Here is a 21,538-nt window from a genome sequence, read left to right on the forward strand (position 1 = left end):
GGGGAATATACAAGCTCCACACAGACAGTCACCCAAGGGTAGAATTGAGCCCAGGTCTCTGGCACTGTGAAGCAGCAATGCTAAACAATGTGTCACCGTGCCATCCTGCAGGTGGAATGATTAACATCAGAAATGCCCAGTAGGCAAGGATCAGAGAACGGCAGGTATATCAAAGACTTGCAGACCTAGAGAAAGGTATAGAGATGGAGAAGCACAAGGGCTATGAAAGGATCTACAAATAAGATGAGAATGTAAAAATTTGGCGTTGCTTAACCAGGAGCCAATGTAAGTGTTGGCTATAGAGGGATGTGAGATGGGAATCTAGTGCAGATTAGGAAACAAGCTGCAATGTTTTGAATGGGATTAAGTTTATGGGTTAGGAAGTATTGGATATTCACTGGAATTAAATTAATAACAAAAATTTAGGTTGATTTGTCAAATAAACACAATTATTTGTCAGCCTTTTTAGAGAATACACTGGAAAACATGCCTCTATTAGAGTAAAATGCTTCTTACAGCATTGGTATGACAAGTCCACATGCCATAGCAGTACCAGCTGTCCAACAAGAAAATAGGTAGTAAATAATAAGGGTTGTGAAGAGAGCAGCATATCCAAATTCTTCAGGCGTCCCTCTTCTGAAGAGATACACAATTCCATCCTGTCCATTACCAAACAGAAGCGCAGCAGCTGATGGTAGACACAACAGTTAAGAAAGTACTGTGGATCCACAATAAAAAACACAATCACTTACATTTAGGTGGCATCTTTAATGTAATAGCATGTAATAAATACAGAAATTGCTGGAAATACTCAACAGAACTGTCAGCACCTTGGAGGAAAACAATGAAAAGTTAATATTTCAGGGTGAGCCCCTTTGTCTTTAATTGATTAGATATTTTTAAAATTGCTTAGGGGAAGCAGTGATGTAGTGATGATATCACTGGGCTGGAAATCCAGAGACTTGGGCCAAAGTTCTGGTGAGATAGTTTTGAACGCCTCCACAGCATATGGTGAAACTGAATTCAATAAAAATTTAGAATAAAGACCTGGCCTAATGGTGATCATATGACCACAATTGGTTGTCATTTTAAAAAAAGCATATTGTTCACCAATGGCCTTTAGAAAATTATGTCTGCTGTATTTAACCAGTCTGGCTTGCACATGACTGCAGCCCAGAACAGTGTGGTGGCTCGTAACTGTCCTCTGGGCAACTATGGATCGGCAGTATATGCTAGCCTTGCCAGTGATACTGAGATCTTGTGAACAATTTATTTAAAAGTACAATATTTGCATACGGCTGAAACTAAAAAAAAGTGATTAAAGTTTTCTTTTCCTGCACTCATCAGAATAGAATCACAAGAAGTGCAATCTTGAAAAGGGAACAAAAATTTACACACATGAGAAGAGCTGATCAGTTGGTAAGTTGACTGTGACTGGTAGTTGCATTGACATTGAGAATGCACCATGGAAAATTAACTGTCAACATTATACCAAGTTCTTTCAGTTATTTGCAATGGGCAGCGTACTGACTGTACTCAGCTACTACTTGTTTGTAAAACTCAGAAATTAGTGTACAATATTAGACTTTATTCCATGAGTGACCATCCAGATTATCCTAAGAATTATAGGAAAAAACAAGTTAAAATTATTATCACTGATTAAAATTATCAGTCAGGTTTATAGTTTGGTTGCTTTGCAAAAAGAAAGTACATGCCCAACATTTTGACTTTTCAACTAACCATAGGAGACATTTATTCCTGTGCGCTTTCCCCATGGAAATGCTTTAAACAATCGGGGTCAACCTATTTGGTTTGACTGAAAACAGAAGCTTGAAAGTTAGCTTTCTCTTGTATATTCTCCAGAGCAGCCTCTACCAATCAGAATCTGTTTGACAAAAAAATCATAATCCTCTTCTCATTCAATTATATGAAAATGGATCACAAACTTGAACTACCTATGGATGTATCAATTTTATTTTCAATACAACATGTGTTTTTTAAACAAAAGGCTTACAAGAAAAAAAGATGGCTAAAGATCCAAACTCTGTGGCCATCTAAAACCCCTGTCTGAATTACACTGAGTGTCAAAAAGATTCATGAAAGATCACACCTGAATAATGTCAAGGGAGCTTCAGACAGTAACACTTCAAATGAGGAGATGCTATTCAAAACCCAAGTTGTAATTTCTTGGGTTTATGCCCCCGACTACGAACATGTTAAGATTTGAAAGAACTGGGTGAAATATATATTTGTGTTTTATTCTTCCAGGAATATAGAAGAAATGGATCTAAAAAAGAAAACTGTAACCCCAAGTCCTGTAAATGCGCCAACAAGTGGCTTGAGTTAATCTGCGCTAAACCGAAAGGAACACAGCTGAGAACTTCTATTAGATATTCCTGCTTGTTCAGGCAAAAAGCAATGAAGCCAGTCTCTGATGACTCAAACATGTCAAGTCAGGAAAACCACTGTTGAAGGAAAATGGATAAATTCCATTCACCTAACTGCTGAACCAAGAATCTTTATGCAATTATTGAAGTGCCAAAGTCAGTATTACCTGAATTACCCTCTTAATGATCACAACTCTTTATAACCTATTCGTTATTGTAGATCTTTCTTTCAACTTTTACTTTTTTGACACACCTTTCATTTCTAATCTGTGTATTTGTGATGCATTTATTTAATAATTCTCACTTTTTAAACTCACTCTTTCGTTAACTCAAGGAAACCTAGTAACATTGGTTTATTTTAAAATACTGGAAAAGGTATCTATGATGGAAGAAGCCTTTTTAAAATTTTTTTTAATTAATTAAGTTTAAAATTAACCTTAGCATGAGCAACTGTGAGATGTGGGAATTGAGTAAAGATGGGGAGCCAGTTCATTCCTCTTCACCCAGAATACAGCCATATTTTTAAATTACTTCAGGGGATGTGGGTTTTGGTGGCTGGGCCAGCATTCATTGTCCAACTCTAATTGCTCTTGAGAAGGTGACAGTGAGTTCCCTTCTTTAGCTGCTGCAGTCCATTTGCCACAGGTAGACCCATAATGTTGTTCAGGAGGGAATTCCAGGGTCATTACCCAGCGACGGTGAAGGAATGGCAATATATTTCCAAGTCTGGATAGTGACTGGCTTGGAAGAGAAGTTCCAAGTGGTGGTGTTGTTCCCATGTATCTGCCGCCCATGTCCTTCGAGGTGATAGTAGTCAAGGGTTTGGAAGGTGTTGTCTAAGCAGGCCTAGTGAATTTCTGTAGTACATCTTGTAGATGGCACACTCTGCTGCTACTGAGCTACAGTGGTAGAGGAAGTAAGGCATGCAGATGTGGTAACAATCAAGTGGGCTACTTTGCCCAGAATGGCATCAAGATTTTTGAGTTTTACTGGAGCTGTACCCATCTAGGCAAGTGATCATTCGTGACTCCTAACTTCTGTCCTACAGGATAGCTTTGAGGAGTGAGTTGAAGACTCCTAGCATCCGATCTGCTCTTGTAGCCACATGGCCAGTCCAGTTCAGTTTCTCGATAATAATAATCCCCAGGATGTTGGTAATGGGGGATTCAATGATAGCAATGCCATTAAATGATAAGAAGCAGTTGTTGGATTCTCACTTGTTGGTGATGATTATCACTCTTGTGTGGCACAAATATTACATTTGAGGGACTCCCATCTGGAATTGTATCATACTAGGGACATACTCCATGATCAGTCACATCAACGTGTGAACTACTGTTCCCTTTGAGATTTGGCATTATTGAGATTCTGTTCTGGTGGGTGTAAGCGAAAATAAGTAACCTGGCAAAAGTGTTAAAGAATAATTGATTTTATGTGAAATCTATAACTGCCACTTGAGACTTTTGGGTATTTTGGGCTATTATATTTCATAAAGATCTTGCACTCAATGTATATCATTAATGTATGCATTATCATGCAAATAACCACCATGACACTAAAAATAAATGCCAATGTGCTAAGAATAGATAAGGAAGAATATTTCATCCATCCAGACAGAACTTTGTGATATCTAATTGTTTCCTGACTGAAAATTATAAAAACATCCATGTGACTTTCAACTTAGCAGAATCCTCTACTATTAACAATTGAGGTCAGTAAGAAGCTTAATTGGAGCAGATAAATGACTGAACATTGCAAGATGATCATTTCACTTTGAAATAATTAAAAATGTCTCCACCACTTACATGATTTGACATGCATGTTGTGGAATATTCAACAGGAATTTGAAATGAATATCAGTCCCTCAAAAATTCCAGAAGTTTTTCCAATATTACCTTGATTGTAAGTGTGATTTGAATGTTTTACCCCATTGGATCCAATCCAGGTTGTTCCCAATGGACAGTTGTATGAATTAAAATACTCTGTGTTACCCAGTAGGTGAGAAGCCTCTGCTGAAATGTTGTAGTATAATGATCTAGTTATAACCGTTGAGAGAAAAAAATTGATTATGTTTCTCGCAATAAATTTAACAATAGAGAACAAAGACAGTGTTAGAAGATGAATTAAGAACACTTACTAACTGCTGAAAATAGAATTTATAAAAATAGGAGGCTGAGAAATATGTTAAAGTTGCTATCATTGTTCCTATGAAATTTAGAATCAGCACTGTAATAACAATACTTCATTACAACAGCGATTAAAAAATTACAGAAGAAATGTGGATTTTAGGCATTTTAATTAGAACAATTCAGTGCGACTTATTCTGTATGACCTTTATACATTTATTAACTTATGTCAATTTGGCTGCCATCTTGAATGATATGACTTCAAGTAAAAAAAAGAGGCAAGGTATCGCTTTCAAAATGCTACTTCTTAATAATTCAATATTAGCCAGAGAGTTAGCTTTAAGCATCTAGCTCTATGTGAAAAGTGAGCAATAAATTTTGATTGTAAAGTGCAGGACTACTACAATGCATTGATCTGCCAAATGGGGAAGAAGGGCAAAATCAGGAAAATCAATAACATCGTAGCATTACAATCTATTTATAGACTTAATTCCAATGCCTTTTGCATATCAAGATACAAGTAAGACATTCAACAGCAGTGATAGTGCAAAGTAATGAAATTGATCTCCACTAGAAATTTATAAGAATACATGTAGAACTATGACACAATGTTAGCTTTTCTGCCTAGAACAAACACGAGAGAAATAATCTTATCATAAAGGCAGAAGATACAGAAAAGGTGTAGAAAATGTTATTTGAGTATATTACTTTTAGGTGTGGCTGTGAAACAAACGAGTAAAAGGTCATCTTATGTCTGACATCAAAGTCTTTCTTCACACATGGATAAGGATATTTTAGCACGATGGTTACTGAATTGGACTAGCAATGCAAAATGTAAGGAACTCAAATCCCATGCATTGGAAGCAATAAAATCAGTATCAAAATATCTGGACACTCAAAGACCATTACATGTGATGGATTTTGTTAAAAGCGAAATTAATTAATTGCTTTCACTTGACCTGAAACTATAGTCACATGCTAGCTATTTAAAACTATATGTACTCAGCAAAATTAAGATCAGAATGACCAAAGATCCTAGAGGATGGCCAACATTTTATCCCCTGGGATAATTTATTAAACAAGGTGATGCAGCAGTAGATAGAGTGCAGCATTGCTCTAGATAGATAACTAGAATGAGCCATTAACTCCATCCTGTTTATGCTTGCTTTCTGAAGAGCAACCCAGTCCTACTTCTCCAACCAGAACCTTACACGTTTATTTCCATCAAGTATTCATCATAGATCTTTTTCAAATCATAAAGAGTTCTTCCTCATGGGGCGGCACGGTGGCTCAGTGGTTAGCACTGCAGCCTCACAGCACCAGGGACCCGGGTTCAATTCCAGCCTTGGGTGACTGTCTGTGTGGAGTTTGCACATTCTCCCCATGTCTGCGTGGGTTTCCTCCGGGTGCTCCGGTTTTCCCCCCACAATCTAAAGATGTGCAGGCTAGGTGGATTGGCCATGCTAAATTGCCTATAGTGTTCAGGGGCATGTGGGTTATAGGGGGAATGATTCTGGGTGGGATGCTCCAAGGGTTAGTGTGACCTTGTTGGGCCAAAGGGCCTGTTTCCACACTGTAGGGAATCTTCAAAAAATATATATACTCCCTGTAACTCATCTAAAATTACAAATCTATAACCTCCTATTGTTCTATCATCGACCAAAACTGTCAGAATTCTGCACCAGATGATTAACCTTATTTTACAATCTGGCAACAGACTAATAAGCATGATTTTTAAAGTAAACAAACTGAACCACCCAAAGGGCTTGCTAACATAATAAAACCACAAGATTCCACACTTTTGGTCAAATAGGAAAATCTTCATATGTAGTATTAGAACAGAAATAGAATCCACAAAGCATGCACAACATATTTATAATGCCCAGAATTAATAGGTAATAAATATGTGTAACAGGCTATGATCAAACACCCCACAATGCACATCAAATTGAAAATGAGATCATGACAGATCCAATGGATTTCTCAGCATTTCCCCTCCAGATGTTAATGGCCACGGCAGTCATCAAGTCTTAATCCATTTAACACAATGATAGTGCCACTCAACACAATATGGGATATTCTCAATGCATCATCAGGACTTCTACAAGGACATATGACAATCGCTCTTCCTGATATTATCATGGACAGATGCACCTGTGGCAGGCAGGTTGGTGATGGTGAGGTCAAGCATGTTGTTCCCCCTGGTTGGTTCCCTCACCACCTGATGCAATCACAGACTAATAACAATGCCCTTTAGGACCCGGCCATTTGGGAAGCACTTTGGACAGACTGTTACATTAAAGTCGCTATATAAATACAAGTTGTTGTCACGGTCGCAGAGGGAGAGATGTACAGCATGGAAACCGACCCTTCAGTCCAACTCATCCATCCCAATCAGATATCCTAAATTAATCTAGTCTCATTTGCCAGCATTTGGCCCATATCTCTCTTAAACCCTTCCTAGTCATTTACCCATCCAGATTCCATTTAAATGTTGTAATTACCCCACCCTCCACCGCTTCTTCTTGCAGCTCATTCCAAGTACACACCACTCTCTGCATGAAAAAGTTGCACCTTAGGTCCCTTTCAAATCATTGCCCCCTCACCTTAAACATATGCCTGCTATTTTAGACTCTTGCACCCTAGGAAAAATACCTTGACTGTTCACCCTATCCACGTCCCTCATGATCTTATAAACTTCTATAATGGCACCCCTCAGCCTCCAACATTCCAGGGAAAATAGCCCCAGTCTATTCAGCCTCTCCCCATAGCTCAAACCCTCCAACCCCAGCAATATTCTTGTAAATCATATCTGTCCCTCTCAAGTTTAACAACATCTTTCCTATAGTAGGGAGACAAGAATTAAATGCAGTATTCCAAAAGAGGCCTATCCAATGTGACACCACACTACCAAAAGGATGTGGATGCTTTGGAGAGGGTACAGAAAAGGTTTACCAGGATGTTGTATGGTATGGGGGAATTTAGCTATAAAGCAAGTTTGGATAGGTTCGTTTTCACTCAAATGCAAAAGGTTGCTGGGCAACCTAATAGAAGTTTTTAAGATTGTGAATGGCATGGATAGAATGGAAAGTATGAGGCTTTTGCCCAGGCTGAAGGGGTCAATTACTAGGGGACACAGGTTCAAGCTGCCAGGGTGCTAGGGTTGGGGGGAGTTTAACAGAGATGTGAGAAGTGGGTTTTTCACACAAAAGGTGGTGAGTACCTGGAACGCACTGCCAGAGGAGGTGGTGGAAGCAGACACAATAGCAGCATTCAAGAATACATGAATAGGAATGGAATAGAAGGATATGGATCCTGGAAATTAAGACAGTTCTAGTATGGAAGGGCAAAAATCTGTCGGCACAGGTGTGGAGGGCCAAAAGACATGTTTCGCGACTGTTTTGTTCTTTGTTCAATGCTCTGTACAGCGACAACATGACATTCCAACTCCTATACTCAATGCACTGGCCAGTAAAGGTAAGCATGCCAAATGCCTTCTTCACTGCATGGTCTACCCATGACTCCACTTTCAAGGAACTATGAATCTGGACTCTAAGGTCTCTTTGTTTCACAGCACTCTCCAGGACCTTATCATTTAGTGTGTAAGTCCTGCTCTGATTACAACACCTCACCTTTATTTAGATTAAACTCCATCTACTACACTTAAACTATCAGCCTGCCTGATCAAGGACCCATTCTATTCTGAGACAACCTTAATCACTAAAAACTGAAAGGACTGCAAATGTTGTAAATCAGAAACAAAAACAGAAATTGCTGGAAAATGCCAGCAGGTCTGGCAGCATCTGATGAAGAGAAATTAGAGTTAACGTTTCAGGCCCAGTGACCTTACCTCAACAGACCTGAAACATTAACTCTAATTTCTCTCAATAAATGCTGTCAGACCTGCTGGGCTTCTCCCACAATTTCTGATTTTGTAACCTTGTTCACTGTCCACTACACCACGAAATTTTGGTGTCATCTGCAAACTTACTATTAGCAGGGGAAACTCAGAAAGTCCTTTACCTAACCAAGACATTCAACAACCATTCCCCCCACCCCTGGCTTGACAAGACCTGTGTGAAATATCTCTACCCAGCAGTTGGGAGTTGGGGAAGACACATTAATCCTTTGATTTGGGTGGTCAAATGTGATTTAAACCCGTGGTGTCACAGTTTAGCAAACCTGGATTCCACTCTTCCTTGCTCCACAACAGACTGCCTTAATCAAACACCAACTCACCATGCACTCGTTACACCCAGAATCAGTCTGCCTCAATTGAGCCCTGAATGACCACACTTAGTGACAAGGTTGCCTCTGATAAGTTCCAACACTGACAGAAAAACTTTGTAGATACAAGTGATATTTGAAATCAAATTTACTAGTCATGCTGGAGCTACATTATGAAGTATATAAGACATGCTGGCCCGCTAAGTAAAATGCACACATTTTACTGGTTTTTCCATAACTCATCCCACCCAGTGACAGTCTGCCTCAATTTGAGTGTTTCAGATTTCTGCAATACGATTACAGTACGTATATTCTGACATCATGCTCAATGGCAGAGCTTTAATTTTTAAACTTAGGCCCTTTGATCTGGATTCCCCAGTAAAGGAAATAGTTCCCTTTTTTCTTTTTATCACTTCCTTCAATCATCTTAAATACCATGAAAAATACAGTTCTCGACCTTCTACTGGCAAGGGAATACAAAAATAACTCTATGCAACCTGACCTATTTTTCTCCATAAAATTCCAGTAATTCTGCACTGCACTCCTTCCAAAACCACAATATAATTTGTGAGATGTGGTGCCCAGAATTGAATGCATTGCTCCAAATAAATTCCATTAGCTGTTATATTTTTGTTTTACCCATCTGCTGGTAGTGATTTCTGTACTTGGACAAGAAAACTCTCTGTTCACACACAGTTTCTAGCTCCTAACAACTTACAAAACATTCTGATTTCTTTTTGGCCCATTGTGAGTGGTTTAATGTCAGTAGAAATCAGCTCAATATCAAACAGGACATGACTGAATTCACACTTGAGTGAGCAGCTAGGAGGATAGGATATTGGTATTTAGTAATGTGGTGGTGATCAGACATACCAATTTCAGAAATGTAATAAATAGGAACAGGAATGGGTCATTCAGCCCTCTGAGCCTGCTCTGTCATTAAATTTGATCATGGCTGATCATCCAACTTGATAACCTGAAGAAATTTCTCCTCATCTCAGTCCTAAATGGCCTGCTATATATGCTTAGATTGTGAAGTCTGGTTCTGGGCTCCCCAGTAATCGGGAACACTCTCTGTCTGGACCTGTTCAAATTTTATGGGCTTCTATGATACCTCTCTCATTCTTCTAAATCCCAGTGAATACAGTCCTAAGCAATCCAGTCTTTCTTCATACATCAATCCTGCCATCCCAGGAATCAGTCAGATAAATCTCTGTTGTACTCCCTCCATAGCCAGAACATCCTTCCCACAATTAGGGATTGGAATTGCACACAATATTCCAGGTGTGGTCTCACCAAATCCCAATTGAAGCGAGACGTCCCTGAGCTGTACTGAAATCCTCTAGCTATGTAGGCCAACATAACATTTGCCTTCTTCACAACCTGCTGCACCTGCATGCTTTTGTTCAGCATTAGATGTACAAGAATACTCAGGACTTGCTGAACGTCCTCCCTTCATAGTCTATTGTCATTCAGATAGAGTCATAGAATCACACAGCACAGAAACAGACCCTTTGGTCCAACCAGTCCCTGGCAAACATAAAACCAAACTAAACTAATCCCACCTACCTGCTCCAGCCCCATATCCCTCCAAACTTTCCTTTTCATGTGCCTATCCAAATGTCTTTTAAATGTTGTAATTGTACTCACATCTGCCATGTCATTAGGAAGTTCATTCCGCATACAAACCACCCTTTTTATAAAAAAATTTGCCTCTCATATCTTACCTAAATCTCTCTTGCCTCATCCTAAAAATATGTCCCCCCATCTTGAAATCCCCCATCCTAGGGAAAAGATAACTATCACAACTCTATCTATACGTCTCATTATTTTCTGTACTTGTTTTCATGTCACCTCTCAACCTCATACACTGCAATAAAAAATGTCCCAGCCTATCCAACATTCCTTTAATAACTCAAACTTTCCATACCTGGCAATTTCCTAGTAAACCTCTTTTGAACCCTCTCCAGCTTAATAATATCCTTCCTATAACTGGAGGACCAGAACTAGACACAGTATCCCAGAAGAGGCCTCATCAATGTCCCGTACAACCTCAGTTTGACTTCCCAACTCTTATACTTTAAGACTGAGCAATGAAGGCAAGCATGCCAAACATGGGATAACAAGGTGTAGAGCTGGATGAACGCAGCAGGCCAAGCAGCATCTTAGGAGCAGGAAAGCTGATGTTTTCGGCCTAGACCTCTGATGAAGGGTCTAGGCCCGAAACGTCAGCTTTCCTGCTCCTAAGAAGCTGCTTGGCCTGATGTGTTCATCCAGCTCTTACACCTTGTTATCCCGTATTCTCCAGCATCTGCGGTTCCTATTATCTCTGAAGCATGCCAAACACCTGCCTTTCTGTTTTTGCAAGAACAGTGAAAACCTTACATAAATCCACATTATACTTCGTCCACCATGCACTTGCTCACTTACAAAACTTGTTTAAATCACACTGATGCTAAATGAAGGATACTGAATATTAAAAATCCATTACCCGGCACTCTCAGTTCGTTCAAAGGTAAAAGTACCAATTCAGAAACATATAGTGCAGGTCACAGATTCAATTTCTGGTGAATACTTAGTTAGCTAATAAGGATAACAATGGGCACACTAAAATTACCTCATTGGTAATAGTCTGGAAGTGAAAGGGGGCAATTCTGGCTTCCATGTTTGAGCAACATGACCCCTTATTGACATGCTTAATGAAAAATTCAACAGAATCACTGAATTTCATATTTAATCTATAACAGACTCAAAAGAATCATAAAATGTCTTGTAATTAAAAACTGAATTCAACTGTTTCAGTGTCAGGCCTAGGAGTGGCATACCCTATAAAAGAATTTAAAATATTAGCCATCATCAGTGTGAAATTTCCCTGTACTACTTTTATTATACATAAAATGGGTACAGATGGACTGTTGTATCAGAGATAATGGGAACTGCAGATGCTGGAGAATCTGAGATAACAAAGTGTGGAGCTGGTTGAACACAGCAGGCCAAGCAGCATCTTCTTAGGAGCACAAAAGCTTTTGTGCCCCTAAGATGCTGCTTGGCCTGCTGTGCTCATCCATCTCCACACTTTGTTATCACAGATGGACTGTTGAATTGGTTGCCCAGGGAAAAGAGATTTTGCAAATTTTTACACAGGCACAAAACTATTTCAAATGTTTTGATTTGTTCCTAATTAAATGACAATAATTTCCTCAGAATGAACATACCAAGATAAAACCATTTGATGAATTCACACCTCCTATTATCTGTGAATTTACCAAATTGAAAGCCCAGACTTGATGACTGCAAACACGAAGTAAAGGAAGTTATGAAGTAAACAGTCCAACATAAGTAGGTGTGAATGACCTCAAATTATTCCTCATTTTAAAGCAATGACTTCCAAGTTCAAATCATTCTGGACAAACAAATAAATCTGATCACAGATCACACTAAAGTCACACAGAGTCTTATCACACCCAAGAACCAGGGAGAAACCAGTCTGTCCACAAACAACATAGCAAGAAACAGCAACAGTAAGGGCAGCAATTTCTTTTTTCTGATGAAGGGTCTAGGCCTGAAATGTCAGCTTTCCTGCTCCTAAGATGCTGCTTGGCCTGCTGTGTTCATCCAGATCCACCCTTTGTTATCTCGGATTCTCCAGCATCTGCAGTTCCCATTATCTCTCTCTCAGCAATTTCTTTCCACTATTTCTCTAAAAGTCAAAAAGTGCAAAAAAAAAACTCAAAGTAATATGATCTTGATAAATGGCAGGATAGGTTTGAGGGGCCAAATGGTCATTTCCTACTCCTATTTCTTATGCTGCTATGTTCTATGTTCTTATAAGTCTATGAACAACTGACTTCATCTAATGTTGGAAAGTACAACTCTTTGAATAATAAACATATTTAGATATTGAACTCATCTGATCTGAAGTTTCCTCACCCAGGCAATGGTGCGCTATGGAATTCTCTGCCATAAGTTGAGACCAGAACATTGAATGTTGTCATGAAGGAGTTAGATATAGTTGTTTGGAATAAAGGAATCAAAGGATATGGGGAAAAAATGCAGACAGCTATTGCTCCTGAGTCAGATGATCAGCCAGGATTATATTGAATGGTGGAGCAGGCTCAAAGGGCTGAAAGCCTATTCTAGATCCTATTTTAGATGTTTCTATGCTCACAGTTCAAGAGTAGAAAAGAACCACTTCACCAGACCTGCACGTATGAACTGTTCCTTTATCTGTAACTTGTAAAATTTCACTGTCCACTTCTCCTACATGTACGTGAGTTATGGGTGACGAGTGAAAGGTGCAGTGTTAGATTTGGGAGTAATGAGATGAATAAACAATTTTCTTTAATTATACACACAGTACATGGCTGCTGGCAATTCAAATTAACAAGAAAATCACAAGTTAAGAAATACACGTCTCCCTTTTCAAAGTTACACTAATTACAGGCAGTAAGAAAACAGAACAAAGTTTTAAGATATTTCTCCTCCCTGGTGGTATCATTAGTCCCTTGCGACTGAACAATGGATAAGAATAGAATGACTTACACAAGTGAATAGCCAACAAACATTTAAAACCAAGTCTCACACCTGTTTGTAAAATCAACTTTTCCTACAAAATAGTATTTCAATGAAGAACCAAAGGTTTCAACAGAGGAGTGGAGGAAAGGTTTGGAATTGAAAAAGAGAAATGTGTGTTCTTACCTGTTTTCTGTTACATGGCTAGAGAGCAATGTGCATGGGAAGAAGTAAGGCACGTAGACAGTAGCCGTAATTGTGATTATCTGAAAAAAATTGTTTACAAAGAATCAAACTTCATAAATGATTTATCTGTTCTAATTTCAGGTATACTTGTTGGAAAGGCATGAAGGAGGAGAAGTCCATGGATTTTAATCTTGTGACAGTAATGGAACAGCGATAAAGTCCCAAGGAATAATGGAAATAAGCTTAGAAAACTATCTACAGGTAATGGCATTCCCATGCATCAGCTCAGAAGAGTCAGCACGGAACTCTAAAGAGGAAATTGTGTTTAATTAACTTGCTGGAGATTTTTGAAGAGGAAGAAGAGAGTCAATGAGGATGACACTGTTAATATGGTATACGTGGATTTCCAGAAAGTGTTTGATGCGGTGTCATGCAACAGAATTGTGAGAAAAGTTATAGGCCATGTCATAAAAGGGACAGTAGCAACATGGATACAAAATTAGTCAATGGAGGATGGTTTGTTGTGGAGTTCCCCAGGGGTCTGTATTGGGACCCTAGCTTTACCTGATCTTTATTAATGACCTGGATCTTGGTATACAAGGGACAATTTCAAAGTTAGTCAATGATGCTAAACTTGGAGGAATTGTAAACTGTGAGGAGGACAGTGCAGAACTCCAAAAGAACATCGACAAGTTGGTAGAGTGGGAGGATATGTGGCAAGTGAGGTTCAATGTAGAGAGGTGTGAGGTTTCATTGGAGGAACATTGAAAAACAATGTAAAATATGCAGTAAAACTGTAAGAAGATGTGTAGGAACAGAGGAACTTGGAAGTATATGTGCACAGATCACAGCTGGAGTGTGGTGTACAGATGTGAATGTCACATGGGAAAGATGTGAATGCATTGGACAGAGTGTGAAAGTGATTTACAGGAATTGTTCCAGGAATGAGAAACTTCAACCATGAAAATATTTGAAGAAGTTGAGACTGTTCTCCTTGGAGAAAAGAAGGAACATTGGGTATGCACAACTGTCAATTGCGAGTAGCCATTGGTCATTCATCCCCTTGAGTCTGTTCCACCACTCAATAAAGCTGAAGATGATCTGGCTGTTTTGTATTTCACATACACATCTACCCCACTAACCTTTGATTCTTGTGCCTTATAAAATGTGTCTGTTGTGTAACATCTTTAGGATCCTGTTAAAATCATGGGTGATGTCATGGATGTATCCTCACTGAGCATAAATAGTATAATATAGATGGAGTTAAGAGAAAGAGAGAAAGACATGAAGAATGAAGCAGAGCCTTAAGGCTAGCCATGTGAATTCTGGAAGCATACAGACTAGAATTTAGTGGGAAAATTTATGGAATAATTCTTCAATAATGCAACAGTAAGTCTGGAGTCTGGTTTACATCTGAATATAACATGTTGTAGAATTTCACCCGAATATGTAGTAAAAATATTGTAAAGAAGTCCAGGCCTGAAGATAGTTCTCAGCCTTGTTTTCTCTCAACCAATCTGTCTTGAACACAAATCTATGGATGTGGACATAAAGCACACCAGAAGTATTTATCTCCACCTTGAAAATGTTTAATGAACCCACCTTCATTACTTTCTGAGGCAAAGAGTTCCATGGCCACACAACCCTCAGACAGCAAAAAAAATCTCCTTGTCTCTGTCCTAGAAAGGGGGAGCCCCTCATTCTAAAGCATTGCCTCTGATTTCTGGACTTACCCACCAGAGGAAACATCCGTTCCATGTTCAACTTGTCAAGACCATTCAATATCTTATATATTTCAACCAAATCACTCCCCACTATTATAAACTCAGCCCAGCCTGTCTAGACTATTCTGAGAAGACAACCTTAGCAAATGCCTTCTGGAAATCCAGGTACAGTATATCAACAGGCTCCCTTTTACCCATAGCACATGTTAGTCCTTTTAACTTAATAAATTTATTAAGCATGATTTTCCTTTCACAAAGCCACGTTGACTGTTTTCAATTAGTTTCAGTTTTTCTAAGTACTCTGCTAAAACGTCATTAATGATCCATTAATACCTTACCTATTACAGGAGCCAAGCCTACTAATCTGTTGTTTCCTGTTTTATTCCTCCCTTAGGCTTAAATAGAGGGATTAAGTTAGCCATTTTCCAGACTGATAGAACCTTTCCATAATCAAAAAAAATTCAAAAATGAATGCCAACATATCTAGGAACTTATGAACATTCTTTTAAGACCCATGCCTGAAGTTCATTAGGACCCGAGGACTTGTCAGCCACGTCTCCAGCGGTTTGTTCAGTACTACTTTCCTAATGATTGTAATTTCACCAATATCCTTTCCCACTTGCACCTACTGATTTATAACTATAACTGGACAGGATGCTTGATATTTCTATTGTTCTATTTCTACTTACAACAAGTATGAATGACAGCTGAGTATTATAACAATAATTGTGTAACTCAGCTTATGATGAAAAAATCAGCCTGAAACTGAAGTGTAGCACTACACCTGAAGATGGTGTGAAAGAGTAGAGATCAAACAGGAGGATGTAAATGAAAATATTGGGGGAAAATATAAATCAAATAGACTGTGTTCAGCAAAAACATCACAAGAAACTCACCAATATTAGGACTGCCTCTGTAAGCTTGCAGGCCTTTTGCATAAACTTATGTTTAATTAATTTAAAGAATTTTGTCCGAAATTTGTTGACTTTCAGGTTCATGGAGACAAACAATGCTCCCAGCAGACCTCCTATTATTCCCAAGATAATGGTTGGAATGAATACCAAAATATTCATGTCGAGCAAATATTTAACCTAGATAAACACAAATCAAAAAGGATAGCAATAATTCAAAACCAAAAATCTTCAGTCTTTTCAGAACTAAATGTGTATTCCTGTAGAGATAAGAAAATACTCCAAGAAGATGATACTAAAGTAACATGCAACACATCCTCGTGGAGCAGAAGCTAGTAAATTAACATCCCTGGTCAGTGCTGAATTCATAAATATCATCCTGTCAGTAAAGCAGACACTCCAAATGCTTCAATTAGACTGGGTAAAATAGCATTACTCTAACTCCTACTGAATTCCTGCTGAGGCTGCATATTAGGCATTGAGTACATGATAAGATCTGACCAACTGACAAGGGGCTGTAGATCCAGTGAGGCGGATTAATAAAAACAAATACATATGTACAGTTATTGGGGGGTGGGTGGTGATGGTAATGTCACTATCAATGGTAATCCAAAGGCCCAGGTTAAGATTCCAGGGACAGCTGGTGGAATTTGAGTTCAAAAAAATAAAATCCGGATTTGTTAAGTAATGTCAGCCATGAATCTAGCATTAGGTTTCATTCTAGTTTGCTAATGTCCTTTCGGGAAGAAAATCTCCTGTTCTCAGCCAGTCTGGTCTTCATTTGACTTCACAGTCACAACAAAGTGATTGTCTCTTAATGACCCTTTGAAATAATTGAGCAAGCCAGTCAAGACATTCATGGCAGCTAGTTTCAGGCAATAAAAGCTAACCTTGCCAGCAAAGCCCACAGCCTATGAAAAGAATAAAAAAGATATAATAACACATCTGTTTTCCAAATTGTACCTTTTAGCCTATGCTGCTTCTTCACTTCCATTTAAAATCTTCCATCTAGTTCATCCCCGTGTTAAATTTCAGTGAAATGATGCTGTATATCTACAAACAATTAAAGCAGCAGTCCAAGTGCCAGGCCTTTGGTGAACACCTCTCTACATTTCTCACAGCCTGATAAACAGCCATTCCTCAATACTCTCAGTTTCCTGTCACTGAGACAACTTTCTATCCATTGTCTCAGTTTGGTCTTCATTTTAGGATATAGTTCAAAGATATTTTCAGACCCTTAACGCTTTCAAACTACCTGTGGATATCAGAAAATTGTGATGATCTCATTATCTGAGGTATCAGCATGCAGTGGCATGAAAGGGCATCAGGTGACAGATCCCTGTGAGATAAGTTGTTATCCAGAAATGACATTGCAGTAGGAATGGAATCACACTGAAAGAATGTCTCCAGAGGGGAAGTGAGCCCTTCAAAAAAACTACGACCCTCTTTGCCTGGCCACTAGCCTGAGCCGTGAACTGTATACATGGTATGGGTCAATCCCATTGCCAATTAGATGCCAACAGTGGCAAGGGAAGGCCGGTTAGTGAGCATTCATTGGACAATTCAGAACGTGACTGGCTTTTGCCTTTTCCATGACTGTTGACAAAATAGCAGCAGGCTAGATAGCAAACACCTCGAGTAACAGCCATACCTGCAGCCATTGCCATCCATCTGCTAACCTACAGGATAATAAAGTGTGAAGCTGGATGAACACAGCAGGTCAAGCAGCATCTCAGGAGCACAAAAGCTGATGTTTCGGGCCTAGGCCCTTCATCAGAGAGGGGGATGGGGTGAGGGTTCTGGAATAAATAGGGAGAGAGGGGGAGGCAGACCGAAGATGGGGAGAAAAGAAGATAGGTGGAGAGGAGAGTATAGGTGGGGAGGTAGGGAGGGGATAGGTCAGTCCAGGGAAGGCGGACAGGTCAAGGAGGTGGGATGAGGTTAGTAGGTGGGAAATGGAGGTGTGGCTTAGGGTGGGAGGAAGGGATGGGTGAGAGGAAGAATAGGTTAGGGAGGCAGAGACAGGCTAGGCTGGTTTTGGGATGCACCTCCTAGTCGCAAACCATTTCAACTCCCCCTCCCATTCTTTAGATGATATGTCCATCATGGGCCTCCTGCAGTGCCACAATGATGCCACCCGAAGGTTGCAGGAACAGCAACTCATATTCCACTTGGGAACCCTGCAGCCCAATGGTATCAATGTGGACTTCACCAGCTTCAAAATCTCCCCTCCCCCCACTGCATCCCAAAACCAGGCCAGCTTATCTCTGCCTCCCTAGCCTGTTCTTCCTCTCATCCATCCCTTCCTCCCACCCTAAGCCGCACCTCCATTTCCTACCTACTAACCTCATCCCACCTCCTTGACCTGTCCGCCTTCCCTGGACTGACCTATCCCCTCCCTACCTCCCCACCTATACTCTCCTCTCCACCTATCTTCTTTTCTCTCCATCTTCGGTCTGCCTCCCCCCCTCTCCCTGTTTATTCCAGAACCCTCTCCCCATCCCCCTCTCTGATGAAGGGTCTAGGCCCGAAATGTCAGCTTTTGTGCTCCTGAGATGTTGCTTGGCCTGCTGTGTTCATCCAGCTTCACACTTTATTATCTTGGATTCTCCAGCATCTGCAGTTCCCATTATCTCTGCTAACTTACAGGAGGCAGGTTTTGGGTGGGGAGTGAGAGTTGTAAATTCTAGTGCAAGATTTCCACACTAATAAAAACATATTACTTTGGTTTCTAGAGTGTTGATTGAACGAGTTTGGGATGAACCCACCCAGTTATTATGGGTGTGTCAAACAAGGGGAGAAAAGAGTTTTTTGCATCCTCACCAGATCTCCTACGTGTTCCTGTTTATAGAAAACAAATGTCAGCATCTGCTGTAGCTCTGATTCCACAAAATCTAATTCCATACGTCATCAAGGGCTTTACAAAAACTAGTGATATTCTGTGAACACAGTATCCATGTGATCCTCAGGGAAATATATACTTCACTGGCTTACATCCTGATTTCAAAGTGAACTTTAGTCCCCAAAGTTAACTTTATTTTAAAAATCTCAGTGATTTCATAATAGCTTCTATGTTGTATCAGATGTTTCATTGTTAAGGAAATTTAACGGCAACTCACAGTTTATTTTAAATTAACGGAGTTCTGTCAAACGTCTCTCTGCAGAACATACCCCAAACAAGATACTCTCTTCAGCCTTGAAGAATCCAAAATGTCCCTGATAAACAAATCCATGAAAAGAAGAGGACAGGAGATCAGTCGTAAACGCGGCCATCAAACAACAAAATAAGGTCTGCAGGGCAAGTTTGAGATCCCAGAAAGAGGCCACCTCTTCAAATGTAAACAGCAGTCCACCCATCGGGGCTCGAAATACAGAGGCAATGCCTGCTCCTGCTCCTGCAGTAATGAAGTTTCTCCTGAAACAGATGAATATTTCTATAAGGATAATGCCTTTAAAGCTCTTCTGAATGGGAATTTTAAAGAAACACTTTTGTTTCACTGCAAATAAAAGGAATCTTCCGCAGTGTAAATAATTATTTTCATTCATTTTCAGACCATTGCAAAAAATATACCTTAAAATACATTTTTCAAAAAATGGACAGAGATTTAACCCATCCATTTCACCGAGTAATTCATTATTCTCAACCTTAAATGTGCCACACAGACAAACCTTCAGTGTGCTATTACATACAATGGAGATTGTTAGCTTAGTTAACTAAATAACTGGTTTGTGATGTAGGGTAATGCCCTACAGCATGGGTTCAATTCCTATACCAGCTGTGGTTGCCATGAAAAATCCCACCCTCTTAACCTTTCCCCTTCCCTGAGGCATAGTGACACCACCGCCTCCCCCCACCTCTACCCCCATCCCCTGTTAAACCATTGCCAGTTGTCTCTCTCTCTCTCTCATCATGACAGACTAGTACAAAAGATGAAGTCACATGATATCAGGGGTCAGCTGGCAAGCTGGATACAGAAGGTGGAAGGATCTTTTTCAGAATGGAATATTGTGACTAGTGGTGTTCCACTGGGATCAGTGCTGGGACCTTTACTGTTCATGGTCTACGTAAATGATTTGGAGGAAAACATGGCTACATTAATTAGTAAGTTTGTGAGAGATGTTAAGATTGGTGGTGTTGCGAATGATGAGGAGGATTGTCAGAAGAAACAACAGGATATAGCTCATTCGGAGGCATGAGCAGAAAAATGGCAGATGGAGTGTAATGTGAGGTGATGCGTTTTGGAAGGTCAAGTACAGGTGGAAATTATACAGCAAGTTGCAGAACCCTTAAGAGTATTGATATGCAGAGGGATCTGGGTGTGCAAGTCTACAGATTGCTGAAGGTGGCAGCATAAGTAGATAGGTAGTAAAAAAGGCCTATGGCATACTTGCTTCATTGAAAGGGGCATTGAGCATAAGATTAGGCAAGTTATGCTTCAGCTTAATAGAACTTCAGTTCGGTCACACTTGGAATATTGTGTACAGTTCTGGTAACCACACTACCAGAAGAATGTGAATACTTTAGAGAGGGTACAGAAAAGGTTTACCAGGATGTTGCCTGGTAGGGGGGATTTTAGTTATGAAGAAAGATTGGATAAACTGGGGTTGTTCTCACTGGAATGCAGGGGGTTGAAGGGCAACCTGATAGATGTTATTAAGATTGTGAATTGCACGGATATTGAGGAAAATATGAGTCTTTTTCCCCATGGTGGAGGTGTCAGTTACAAGGGGACACAGGTTCATTGTCAAGGGGGGTAAGTTTAAACGAGATGTGCCAGGAAAGCTTTTCACATCAAAGATGTTGAGTACCTGGAAACCGCTGCCAGAGGGGTTGGTGGAAGCAGACACAATAGCAGCATTCAAGAAACACCTTGTCAAATACATGAATAGGAAGCGAATAGGGGGATACGTACCCTGTAGGTAAAGACAATTTTGGTATGGAAGGGCAAACTGTGTCAGTGCAGGCTTGGAGGTCCAAAGGGCCTGTTCCTGTGCTGATTTGTTCTTGTTCCCTCTGTTCTCATACAGGTAATAAATCTACTATGATGATTCAGTGGAATCTACTTTTACATCATTAAAGTCAATTACCTGTCAGCACAGTTTCGAAATCTTGTGAAGAAAGGAAATTGAACTCCAAATGTATCAGATTTAAACTGACTCAGGCCACTTCCAAGAATGGAACTACAAAGAAAGTCACATTTATCATAAACATGATTGCTCACATTTTAGTATAAATTGAAAATAAGAATATTGTAACAATTTGTGAGTCCAACCTTGCCAGTCAATCCCATCTTGTACTACTTATTATACTGAATTTCTCTTGCAGTATCCAATATCAAACTAAACTGTAATGTAATTTCACCTTTTTAATTTAGTCCTGTATACCAGGTATTGAAATATTGGCCTCCCACCCTGTTTTTTCCTTTTCTCATGGAATGCAGAATTCAGACAAAACAAGTACCACT

General features: G+C 39.7%; 1 protein-coding gene across 1 annotated transcript; it reads right to left on the reverse strand.

The window, feature by feature from the left end:
- On the reverse strand, positions 1-21,248 carry LOC125451603 (chloride channel protein C-like). Its single transcript, XM_059646362.1, has 7 exons — positions 21,162-21,248; positions 19,245-19,488; positions 16,059-16,253; positions 13,439-13,518; positions 4,283-4,422; positions 517-688; positions 1-105 (listed from the first exon to the last, which is right to left on the reverse strand). Exons 2-7 carry the CDS (start codon positions 19,428-19,430, stop codon positions 93-95), a joined length of 786 nt encoding a protein of 261 aa, XP_059502345.1. The 5' UTR covers positions 19,431-19,488; positions 21,162-21,248; the 3' UTR covers positions 1-92.
- Positions 21,249-21,538: the final 290 nt, after the last annotated feature.

Source organism: Stegostoma tigrinum, chromosome 5 (genome assembly GCF_030684315.1).
Source record: "Stegostoma tigrinum isolate sSteTig4 chromosome 5, sSteTig4.hap1, whole genome shotgun sequence".
NCBI classification, from domain to species: domain Eukaryota; kingdom Metazoa; phylum Chordata; class Chondrichthyes; order Orectolobiformes; family Stegostomatidae; genus Stegostoma; species Stegostoma tigrinum.